The 12,879-nt window shown below is 42.1% G+C and overlaps 1 protein-coding gene across 7 annotated transcripts in view; it reads right to left on the reverse strand.

Annotated features, from left to right (window-relative positions):
- Window positions 1–1,651: 1,651 nt before the first annotated feature.
- cers3a (ceramide synthase 3a) overlaps window positions 1,652–12,879 on the reverse strand; it is a 65,425-nt gene continuing 54,197 nt past the window's right edge. For 6 of the 7 annotated variants that reach the window (XM_052040493.1, XM_052040499.1, XM_052040494.1 and 3 more), the window contains exon 11: window positions 1,652–7,262. In XM_052040493.1, coding sequence (XP_051896453.1) covers window positions 7,143–7,262 — 120 coding nt within the window. In that variant the 3' untranslated portion in view covers window positions 1,652–7,142. Of the gene's footprint in view, window positions 7,263–9,276; window positions 9,606–12,879 lie in introns of those variants that run through there. The other variant, XM_052040500.1, reaches the window with a different exon arrangement.

Consider the following 12,879-nt stretch of genomic DNA (forward strand, 5'->3'; position numbering starts at 1 on the left):
GTATTAAACAACTGTCAAACTCATCTAATTCTTGCACACTAGTAAATAATGTATTTGCATTCTTAATGCTTTTTGCATGCCTACATAAACTACATGGTACATTTTGAAAAGGGTTCAAGAATACCTGAGAGTATTTGTACACACTGATGCAGCTGATTAAAACCAATTCATATTTGAAATATATAAAGATGGAAATTTAGGTCCAAACCAAGAAAGCTGAGCAAAAACTTGATCTGGATGAGTTTTACACTTGTATGTTCCCCACAGAGTTTGTTTGCACACGGCCTTTCCAACTTATACCTACATACTGCTTTCTATACTCTAATGGAGCCTACAATTGTGCTTTTTACACTACAATGTATCCTGCATTTGATGTACAGTAAAACTCCAATAATCTCTTGTCTGTTATTTTGGAAATCCAGGTGCTCCAGTATCTGGCTCACCTGGTTCCATTTCCCAGGCTCCCTTTAAATTCCCTTACACCCTTTAAATTCACAGGGGTTCTGTTCCTGTTCCCACTTTAAACTGACTTGGTCCTGATCCCTTGCTCCCTCTAAACTTGTCTGATTCTATTTCCTAAGCTCCCTTTAAACTTGCTGGCATCCTATTTTCTGCACTCCTTTTCAATGCTGGTTCACTGGAAAATTTATACTATGTAAAATCTATTTAAAACAAAAGCGAAATAAAAGTATGTTGATGTATTAACAGGACTAGCGTCCAATAGTCTGGCAGTGCCAGACTGGCAGATTTTCCAAAGTTCTGGAGTTTTACTATGGTATCCCTACACTGGTTTGGTCCATTGAGTTACTGCTGTGTCTGCAAGCCAATAGGGAAAGAAACTGGACAAAGTGAAAGAGAAGCAGAGAACGTCCAACGGTTGAGAAAAGGTGAGAGGTGGAGAAATCAAGATGGGGAAAAATCAGTTTGGGGTGAAAGAAACCAAATTTGATTGAAGGAAGCCAACAGAGGAAATAACCAGGGTGCAGGACATCAGCTGGGGTGTAGGTGGTGAGGCAGAGGGGTGGTAGATCATGCCATTGGATTGGGTCAGTAGGTGGGGATGGGTCTGATGGACAACAGGGCCAGGGTGGCTTGGAAGGGGGATTGAGGACCAGGTGAAGAGGTGACCAGGGTCAGGAATGAAGATTGGAGGGAAGTGCCTGAGGGACAGGCTGGGTTGGCAAACTATAAGAGCATTTACGGGATGACAACATTCGTGGACTCCAGCAGCAAACAGTGAGAGTAGGTCAGATCTGGCCCCCACATTATAGTATTGCAACCAAGCAAGCACCCGTTACACAGACTAAAATAGCACCATGCTGTCTAATCTCAACCTCCCTCCTGCACATGATCATGCATTTTATACACACACACACACTTTCCTGAGTCACACATGTTCATATACACACCTCTCAAATACACATACAGTACATCTACTCTCACACACTGAAACACCCTCTCTTGTACATATATTTGTCTACACATTTTCACATGCAGTCTAACACTCACATTGACATACATGCTCAATGACCAATTAATGCAACTGTTAAAGGGTAACTGGGTTAAAACATTAGCTCAGTTTTTCTCTCTAGATGCTGCCTGATATGCCGAGTGTTTCCAGCACATTCCACTTTAATTTCAGATTTCCAGCTACTTTTCAACAATCAAATGTTTTTATTGTAAACAAGATTCATAACAACAGTCATTTTAGTTCTCACATTCCTATACACAGAATATTCTCAACTGACCTTAATGCATGAGAGCACATATTTAACTGAACATTTACAGTATGACAAGGTAATGCAAAAAAAGTGCAGAGTCAGCAAAATATGAAAATATTAGGCAGTGGTGTTTTACTGTATAATGGGTTAACCCAATAGGTAATACAAGGGCTTCACTCACCCAGAGTACATGCCTGATGGAACATGTACAAGGGGGAACCAAGTAGGGGCACAGTCCCCAAGTAATCATCTAACAAAGGATGAGATATAGAAGCTCTCACTGCGTAATATTACGAATGGTCCTCCAAAACTCGGACAATTTAAATTCCCTCACAGTCCTCCATGCCAGAAGTGGGGGCAATGGCTGTTGGAAAAGCCACTGGTCAGAACTTCATTCCTTATCCAGCCACAGCTTGGCTATCCTCTAACTGCATATGATGGACAAGGCTCAGATCAGACCAGTCAACACGGCCATCATTCAACTGTTGAACTCATTGGCTCACTGTGTGACAGCTCAAATCATGCATACTGTTGCTACTGGGAACAGGTGAGATCAGACTTAAGAGTTGGAATAGCAGTGCTGTGGGTTGAAACTGAGAGGTGACAGAATGAAGGATAGCTGTTCAAAGCATCTCTTCCTGTCAAATCCCAGTCTCTCAGTTGCAACTTGATAGCTCATATTTTCTACTCCATTATGGCTTCCAAATGTCTTTTTTAAATAAATATTTGATGCCTTGTTCGATCATATAAATGCTGCCCATAATTGTTAATGTGTTTATATTAGGGATTCTGAGTCAGATGCCAGAGCAGAATTCCTGGTAATGGTAATTAACCAATTGAAGCAGCAATGTCTCTAATCCTAGTGTTAACCAGATACTATGCCTTGACACTCAGCAGTGCAGACACAGCAGCTGTATGCAGGAGCTGTCCTACTGAAACGGTGTAAAGACCCTCAAGAAATCAGAAGAAATGTGTCTGAGGAGTCAAAACAGAGAATGCTGGAACTGCTCAGCAGGTCAGTAAGTGTCTATATACCGAGAAACAGAGTCAGCATTTCAGATCAATGACCCTTCATCTAAGGATTTACACAGAACAGCCACCAGAACAATTAACAATCCGCCTGGATTATTCCTGACTGAATGCTGCTCAGAATTTCATTGTAACCAAGTTTTAGGTTTGAAAAATGATAAAAGTACAGAATTGTTTGGCTTGGATTTTGGGAGACTGGGCTCTGCTGAGATTCCGGGTCAGGATGTGGACATAGAGACGTCTTCCTACAGGTGTCAGTACTGTTGGTTGATGCAGGGCAACACTGAGATCAGATGTAACGACAGCCATGATAAATAAAATGGGATTACTCAAAGGAATAAAATGTGGCAGAAGTATTTCACATGGCAGCACTGTCTGATAATCAACAGATCACCAGTCACCACACACTGACTAGCGCAGCTACTGGGAATCACTCAACTGGTTTAGTAAATAATCCCAGTTTCATACAATTGGAACTAGATATTGAGTCTGTGTGTGAAACATTGTTTTTTTCTGCTCCCTCTGTGGGTTGTTCTAAACGAGCCTCATCTCAAGCCTGACAGCACTTTATATCCTCAGCAAGGGAATGCGGGTTTGACATTTAAAATGGTACTTTAGGAAATCCCAAAAACTCTGTGGGTTCTGCTAAGTTTTTTAGCACTGATTTAGCAGAGTCTACAAATGATTTTGATGAAAGAGAGACTTCAGTGAGCTAAAGGTAATGACATAACTTGTACCTAAAGAATTAGAGGAAGGTTAATTAAATTTATACAGGTATGGCACAGCAGGTGATGTATTGTGGGAGGTGACAGAAAGGACTGTGCTGGCAACCGTGTCTGCAGCTCGACAAACTAGTTGATGAGCTAGAGTGAGATTTGGGGACAACAACTACATCAGAGTGGAGGGAGAGAGGGTGACCTGGGCACTTTGTTCGAGGAGGCAGTCACACTCGTTAGATTGTGTCTACAGAATTGGTCAGTCAAGAGGCTCAGAAGGGTGTGACTACAAGTGATGTAGGCATGAGGATTCAGAAGGCAGAATTGGAAGAGCTTGCAAAATTCTGACAGATATGAGGTTCATGCGATCTCTGTGGACAAAAACAGGGAACGCAGGGAGGATAAGCAAACTGACCAGAGCACTGTGTTACACGGGGCTTTTCATATTGGGGGAGTGAGAAGAATTGTAGTTGTGATGGGGGTGGTAGTGAGGGGAAAGGATACCACTCTCTACAGCCACAAGTGTGAGTCCCAGAGGCTGTGCTGCCTGGCTGGTGCCAGGGATAAGGATTGCTCCTCAGTTTGCCCAGGAAGTTGTTGTCATCGATATTGGCATTGATGGGATAAAGGAGGAAGTTCTGCTGAAGGAGCGACAGCTAGAATCCAAATTAAAATATATAACTACAAAGATGCTAATATCTGGATTACTACCTATATCATGTCCTAATTTGCATAAGGCAAATAAAATCAGAGGGTTGAATGTGCATCTTAAAGATTGAGATCGGTCAACTGGATTTGAATTGATTGGACACTGACACTGTACTGGAGAAAGAGGGATCTGTTCCATTGGAGCGGACTTCACTTGAATCTGGTTGGCAAATCTAGTTAGAGCTGTTGAAGTGGCTTGAAACAAAGTAATAGGGCGATGGAGGATGGAGTGGGAAGGAGTTTCTGGTGAGGGGAAATTTAGAAAGTTAAGGCAAAAGTCAAATATGATAATGCAAGAAGGGTAACAATAGCCAGTGTCTGTCAGTTTGGAAGTAGCAAATATGAACTAATTTAAGAAAGGAGGGAGACCAAACAGGGAAATACAAACTTGTTTCCCTGACATCAGTAGTAGGGCAAATACTGGTATCAATTACTACAGAAGTGGTAACGTGGCCCCTAGTAGAATCGATATGGACTTTGACAAATCCCGAGCTTTTTTGAAGCTGTGGCTAGCAACATAGAAGAGGGGAAATTAATGCATGTGGTTTATTTGGATTTTCAGAAGATGGTCAATACTGTACCCAACAAAAGATTACTGAACAAAATTAGAGCATATGGGATTGGGGGAGGAAACTGACTTGGGTTAAGGGTTGGTTAATGCACAAGAAGTAGAAAGTAGGATGAAAGGGGTCATTTGAGTTGGGAGGCTATGACTAGTGGTGTGCCACTGGGTTCCTGGTTCTTCACAATCTACAGCAATAATTTGGTGAGGGGATCAAGAGTAATATATCCAAGTTTGCTATGATATTAAGCTGGATGGCAGCGTGGGTTGGCAGAAGGGCTACAGGAGAATATAGACAGGTTAAGTGAAGAGGTGAGGGCATGACAGATCAAATATAATGTGGGGAAAAAAAGAGGTCATCCACTTGATGGGTAAAATAGAAAGGCAGGCTTTTCTTTCTGCGGTGAGAGTTTGCAAGGTGTTGATGTTCAGAAGGGCCTCTGTGTCCTGGAACACATCACCAAAAATTAGCTTGCAGATACAGCAATCAGGAAGGCAAACAATGTGTTGGCCTTCATTGCAAGAGGATTAGAGGACAAGAATAATGATATTTTATTGCAATTATCTCAACTCCTGGTGAGACCACATGTGGAATACAGTTTACAGTTTTGGTCTTCCTGTCCAAGGAAGGATGTATTTGTAATAGAGGGAGAGAAATGGAGGCCCACCAGATTGATTCCTGGGATGGGCATTGTCCTATGAGGAAAGAGTAAGCAGGGTAGCCTTTTAGAAGAATGAGAGGTGATCTCATTAAAACGTATGTAATTCTTACAGGGTTTTACGTGGTAGAAGCAGAGATGAGGTTTCACTTGACTGGGAAATGCAGAACCCCAGGTCACAGTCTCATAATAAGAGTTCAATCATTCAGGACTGAGATGAGAAGAAATTTCTTCACCTAGAGGGTAGTGAACTTTTGGAATTCTCCTTGGGGAGCTGTGGAAGCTCAGTTGCTGAGTATACTCAAGAAAAAGATCAATAAATTTATGTACATATAGTAAGGAAAGCAAAGGACATGGTGTTAGTGGAGAAAGGTGGCACTGAGGTAAAAAATCAGTCATGATCTATCGAATGGTGGCGCAGGGGTGAGGAGCTGAATGCTCCCCTCCTCCTTTTCTTCTTAAAACAGTCTATAATCAGAGAAGTAATTTTGAAATACAGTGATTGCTATAATACTGGAGAGTATCTAAATGAGCTTTAAATCGCAAATTAACATCTCCATAACAGGTTCATCGGCTTAATGAGCCAAAGCTCCAATTTCCTGAGGAATTATTTGTGTTTAATAGATTAATTATACTATCTAATTATGAAGCCCTTGGGAACATTCCTCTTCCAACCAACAAATACAGAATGCCAGGCACATATCGCTGTGCGTATTTTCCTAGGTTACAACAGCAAGTATATTTTAGAATACTGCATTGACTGTAACACTCTTTGGGATGCCCTGAGGTTGTGAAAGGTGCTACATAAATGCAAGTCTTGATTCAGAAATGCTACCTTAAGAGGTGAGAAGTATTTAATATTTTTATACTTGGCATTGTTATTTGACTCAGAACCCAGCTCCTGTTTGAAATGTCAGCATAAATATTGCACAACAAGGCCATTTCTAAGACTACAATGAGTGGATGAAAATTGATGGGCTTATTCTCACAGTCCACTTGCTGTAAAGCTTAGAGACTGGAAGAGGGGTGGTTACTGGTACAAGTAATGACTTACAATAAGAAAGGACTAATCACTTTTTAAAAAGCTGGCAAACTCATTATCCTCTATTGGTAGGTTACAAGTGCGAGAGGCCATGGTCTCTGGGTGTGTTGGGAGGTGAATGAATAGGACGTGAATTACTCTAGAATACTGTAAAATGTCTTGAGCATCTGATGAGCACAATGTTAGTGAATCAGGGGGTGGGAGCATGGTGGAGGTTGAAGGGATTGTTGGCAGAATAAAATAGAATTAGTGTAGGATTAGTGTAAATGGGTCGGTAGTGCAGATGGTCGGTATGGATTCAGTGGGCCGAAGGGCTTGTTTCTGTGCGTTATTACTCTATTTCATATAGAACAGAAAGAAATTGGATAGAAGGGCCAATTTTGTGAATGGGTTCAACTCTTAGAAAGCCTGGCTCACAATTCCCTGTGAGTTACACCTTGCCAACAGGCAGGTGCTAGTGGATTCTGCCTGCCAACATTGGTCCTTGACCCTGGTATTAAAGGTAAATACTTGTAGATTTTCCACTCAGAGCAGCTTCTCGTGTAGCTCCGAAGCTGGTGGTCCTCAAAAATGACAGAAGGTAACACTTGCTTTCCCTTAGGTCCACTGACAGTGTGAGACTTATTGCCAAAGACTGCTCCACAGGTGCCACTCCCAGTTCTGAACATGTCCACACTGTCCGGCCAGGGCTGAGCTCTCCCAGCCTCAGTGAGCGTGCTGGCTGTTAACTGACAGACTGCCTCTGGCACCAGTGCCATTCTTCATGCCCTCATCTTCATCGCTCTCCTCACACTCCTCCTTGTCACTGCGATCGTCTCCATCCAGCTGAAAGACAAACAATGTTGCTCTGTTTAATGGACCAACTACAAGACAGCACATTTCTAAACAACATGATATCACATTGCATCTTGAAATTCTTTCTTTACAATATTTTTATTAAATCCATGATAAAAGTACATGCATCAAGAAAGAGTAAAAATACTACTGAATACAGTGTATTCATTCATACTTAAGATCACAATACTCTAACTTAATAATCACATGTAATAGTTAGTTAATAAAGGAAAAAAATTGAAATATTTTATTATAAAAAAATCTACTCCCACTACCAAAAACCGAAGCTGTTTGATGGAAAAAAAAAGGAAAAACCCTTAAAAACGTAACGGTGTCAGCCAATATCTGTGTTTTAGTCACCAAATCAGAGATTTTGCAAATAATTCGAAGAAGGTCCCCACAAGGTTTGGAAGTCTAACTTAGATTCAAAAACTGAACAACGAATCTTCTCGAGATTCAGGTATGATGTAACATCCCGCAACCATTGAGCATGAGTAGGCGGGGTAACTTCCCTGCATCTTGAAACTCTTAAATCTCTGCAAAACTCATAACTGTACACAATACTCCTTTCTTGGTTCTCTGGTCCTTCCGCATGGTGGTTGCTTTCTGTAGGAATACCATCAACAGACCTGCTTGCTTAATGTAAGGAGATTCCTCTCCAAGACACTGCTGCCAGCATCCTCGGAAGGGAAGTGATAATGGACACTTGGAGAAATCAGAGTTGATAAAGGAGAGGCAGCAGGGATTTGTAAAAGGTCTGAGTAACCTATTGAATTCTACAATGAGGTAACAGAAGAGGTTGAAGGGAATGCAGTAGATATTGTCAACATGGACTTTCAGGCGTTTGATAAAGTTCCACAGAAAGGACTGGTTCGCAAAACTGAGGCCCATGGATTAATAGCTCACCAACTAAGTTTAAGAGCAGATATATCATTGTTTTTCAGGCTGGTAGACCCCTGGTGCCCGAGGGATCAACACTGGTACCATTGACTCTTTCAACATATCACCATAGGCCCACATTTACACAATTACTATCACACCACATTTACACCATCATTGTAGTCTCACATTTACACATGTAGGACTATAGTGGGTCAGGTAAAATTTCAAAATTTGCAGATGACATAAAGCTTGGGCATGTGTCACTCAGTGAGGAGATTGTAATAGACTGGCAGGTGACAGAAAGAACAAGCAGAGATAACATGAAGTAACTGGTACAGGGGTCTGGGTATACATCTGCATTAATCTTCCAAAGTGACAGGGCACATTGAGAGAGTGGCTAGAGAAGCACATGGGTGTGGGATACAAAGTAAAGGGGACGGTGGTGGGGTAGAGTTTTGCTGGATCTGTACAAATTACCAGATAGGTCACAACTGGAGTATTGCATCCCAGTATAGTCACCACTCTTCAGGGAGGTCGTGAAGGTCCGAGAAGGGGCACGGAAAGGACTCATTAATGGTTCCATGGTTAAGAGATTTCAGCTACGAGTTTAGACTGGAAAAGCTGGGGACAGTGCCCCTGGGGTAAAGGTTGAGAGGAGATTTGACAAAAGGCAGAGAAGATTATGACTGATTTACAAAGGGTAAATGGGAGAAGTTGTTCCCACTAGTGAAGGGTTCAAACTTCAGCGGAGATGGATTTAAAATCTTGGATGAAAGATACAAGAAGAGAAATGCTATTTTAGTCAGAGAGAAGTTAGAATCTGGAATTCACTGCCTTGGTGCAGGTGGAAACAGAATCTATCAGTGTCTTCAAAAGGAACTGTATCGGCTCTTGAGGAGGGATAAGTTGCAGGGTCATGGAGAAAGAGCGAGGGACATCACTGATGGAATTGCTCCACTCAGAGAGAGAGACAGAGCTGAATGGCCTCCTTCTGTGCCACACCAAGATTATGGTTCTGTGAAAAATCTACAGCACATTACATTTTCTTTTCATCTATGTGAACATTTTAAGTTTTGAAAAATAATTGAACTTGGAGGAAACAGTTCATCCAGTTAGGTATTTATTTCCAAATGGTGCACTAAGGATTGTGTAAATGTAGGGCTGCAGTGATCAGAGAGGTTTGCCTTATGCTTGACCGTCTGAAATCCACCAAGCCGTGACAGTTTGAACCATGGCCGAGAGAAGCTGGGGAGATGAAGTGCGATTTGGTCTTTGGCATTGTAATTGTACATCAAGAATTTATCCATGGATGATGCAACATCATTGCTCTTCTGGCCCTTTATCCAAATATTGATTGCTTTACATTGACCATGGGCAGATGATGGACTGCTGCTTATGCCAAGACCAAGCGGTTGGTCCTTGTGCTCTCCCTCTTCGGTGTGTCCTTGCTTTCTGAAACCAGCAGATTATGACAGTTCCAATAATAAAGCAGAACTCAAGTCAACAATGTATATAAGTATCCTGTCCAGGATATAAGTAAATAGAGCCCGACTCTGATAATCCAAGATCACTGTACATCACTAACATGGGTTTATTTTGATAATGAACATTTGGATTAATGACTTGTCTCAGAACTCTGCCTTGTGGTTAGAATCACCACCTGATCTGCTGTGTTGAGGCTACAAACTAGTCTCAGCTGATGAAACTAGTGCCAGCTGCCAAAAGCAGCAAGAGAGCTGTCAGTATTAAGGAAAAGCCAGCCATAAAGATGATGCCCTTGTGACTGCCATCACCCATCCAGAGCTGGAATGTGTAAGGTGTTGTCCAGTTTAGTAAATACATCCCTCACAAGTCAGATTGAGAGTTCCAGTCCCACACAGACTAAAAGGCAGTAAATATGCCTGTGCAGCACAGCGACCAACACCCCAAACCCAAAGGCTTGTATCTGCTGGAGCTCAGAACAGCAAGAGGGGACTTTACTGAAAGATACAAGATCACGAGGGACTTCGACAGCAGAGATGTGGAAAGAAGGAGCAACAAACAAGATGCTGGAGGAACTCAGCGGGTCAGGCAGCATCCGCGGAGGGAAATGGATAGTTGACGTTCCGGATCGAGACCCTTCATGTCCAGCTGAAGGGTCCTCCCCCTTTCTTCCTCCTCTTACACAATTCTGATGAATACTAATAAAAGCTCAAGTACTAAAAGGAGTCAAAAGTTTAAAGCAAATAAATCAGGCTTTAAATATACTCAACATCTCTGCATCTTAAGCATTATGAAGTAGAAATTCCAAGCTTACAACTCTCCGCATTAAGAAATGTTTTCTCACCCCAGCCTGATGATCCCTTATCCCGAGACTGTGGAATGAGGTTCTGGGCTATACACCTCACTGAAACAGCCTGCTAGAACCTGGCCCTCAATCCCCGTCAGAATCCTTTGTCTTGTTCTCCTAAACTCCAAATAACCTGAAAGCTGGACAGTACACTGGTACAGAGCCACTGACTCATGGCTCCAGCTGCCCGCATTCAATTCCGACCTCTGGTGTGTGGAATTTGCACATTCTTCCTGTAATTGTGTGGGTTTCCACCGGGTGCTCCAGTTTACGCCCACATCCAAAGATATGCAAGGGTGGGAAGTTATTGGATAGTCTAAATTGTCCTTCATGTGTGGATGAGTGGTAGACTTTTGGGTGGTTGAGACAGGGAAGTTGATGGGAATGGGGGAAAGAATAAAACAGGTTAGACAGGTTTAGTGTAAACATGGTGCTTGATGGTTGGTGTGTTCTCAGTGCCAAAAAGGGCCAGTTTCCATGCTGCATCCTTCTGTGACTCTCTTCCCAGAATTTCTCCCTCTGCTACTAACTGTGAGTATTTCCTATTCTATATCACACTTCTAGAATCTACAAGGTTTTGCTTTCATTGAAAAGTATCAGATTGGGTGAAAGACCAAGATCTTATGTCCTTGGAATTGTACCCTGGTTACTGAGCTTGCATGGAACTTTACCCCAAATGGAATCAACACATATCCAAGAGAGGTGCACAAGATAAAATGAAGGACACATTTAAAGGTTGGTACTAAATGTTAAGTGATGAATGTTTAGGGTGGCACGGAAGTGTAGCAGTTAGCGTAACGCTATAACAGCGCAGGCAATCGGGGTTCAATTCTGGCCGCTGCCTATTAGGAGTTTGTACGTTCTCCCTGTGACTGCATGGGTTTCCTCTGGATATTCCTCCCACATTCCAAGACGTACACATTAGTAGGTTAATGTGGGTGTAATTGGGTGGCGTGGACTCGTTGGGCCAGAAGAGCCTGTTACTGTGCTGTATAAATAAACTTTTTAAAGTTTTATAAAGTTTTAAAGAATAAAATTCTCAGAGGTTTTCTGAGATTTGATGGCAACAGCTGTCAGTTTGGGATGTTCGTTGATTTTTCTAACAATCTGCCTCAGGCTTAGAGTGGTTGCAATGAAAAAAAAGTTAGAAGATTTTGTTAAGTTCATTCTTGGGGTATAGGTTTGAAGCTTGGTACAACTGGGCTATTTCAGGCGTATGAGTCAACAGCTTGGTGCATGACTGGAGTCATGTGAAGGCCAGATCAGGCGAGGAGAGAGGTTTGCTCCCCTAAGGATGTTTTTGTGAATAAGTTTTTGTAAAAACCTATTATTGAACCAAATAGGTTTTTACAAAAATCCAACAGCATCACAGTCACTCTCAATGGTACAAGCCTTTTATTTCTGAATTCCTAATCTGTCTTGGTGAGATCTGTATACGAGTCCAATAACATGCCTAATCCATTAATATACCCTAATTGTATCAGCTGGGCACAGTGAAGGAAAACCAGGAGGGCTTCCTTCACAATATGGGCTGATCCCAGTCTGTGTTCAGCTCACGAGCAGGAACCGCTGTCCAAGTCCTTCTTGTGTAATGATGCCCTTACTGTGGAATTTTACCTCTTCGCTGTCTGCACTGCCGGTCACTGAGCTAATACACTTGTTTATCTGTCTGGTAGATATCCTGAACTAGCAGTGAACATAAGATCATCAACATATACAAGGTCAAGGCAAGAGTTGCACCACTGTTTAGCTTTGTCAGTCGAAGGCCCCTTATTCCTATAGAAAGACAATGCATAATAAGGTTTCTGCTCCATTGATCACCTGAATGTGAAGGGTATGGGTAAGAGTTAGGGATCAGAGCTCTGTCTTACTTAGACACAGAACATACTTCTCTGTGTTCTGTTCAAGTCAGGAGTGGGGACCAGCTAATACAGCTGAATATTGTTTGCAGGGATCATGGTTAAGTTACTGGACTAGCAGTCAGAGGCCTGGACTATTGATCCAAAGACACGAGTTCAACTTCTCCCACCGCAGCTGCGAATTTAAAATTGAGTAATTAAGCAAAAAGGTGAAATTTGTACAGAACAAATCTCAGAAATGTAAAAGTTCACGTGATTCACTGACGTCCTTCATGGAAGGAAATCTGCTGTCTTGTACGTGAGCCCAGCCCCACCGAGTAGTTGACTCTTTAACCTCTCCTTAGTTCAGGGGTAATTAGAATGGACAACAAATGTATATTTTCACTGATGTCCACACCTCCTGAACACAAGCAACAGCAGGTTATCTTTTCTCAATTAGCTTAACATCTGTCAGAGGGAAAATGTTAGAAGTCATTAGTAAAGATGATGCAGTGGACACTTAGAAAAACTGAGGGTAATCAGGCAAAGTCAACACAGT

Source organism: Pristis pectinata, chromosome 28 (genome assembly GCF_009764475.1).
Source record: "Pristis pectinata isolate sPriPec2 chromosome 28, sPriPec2.1.pri, whole genome shotgun sequence".
In the NCBI taxonomy this organism is placed as follows: domain Eukaryota; kingdom Metazoa; phylum Chordata; class Chondrichthyes; order Rhinopristiformes; family Pristidae; genus Pristis; species Pristis pectinata.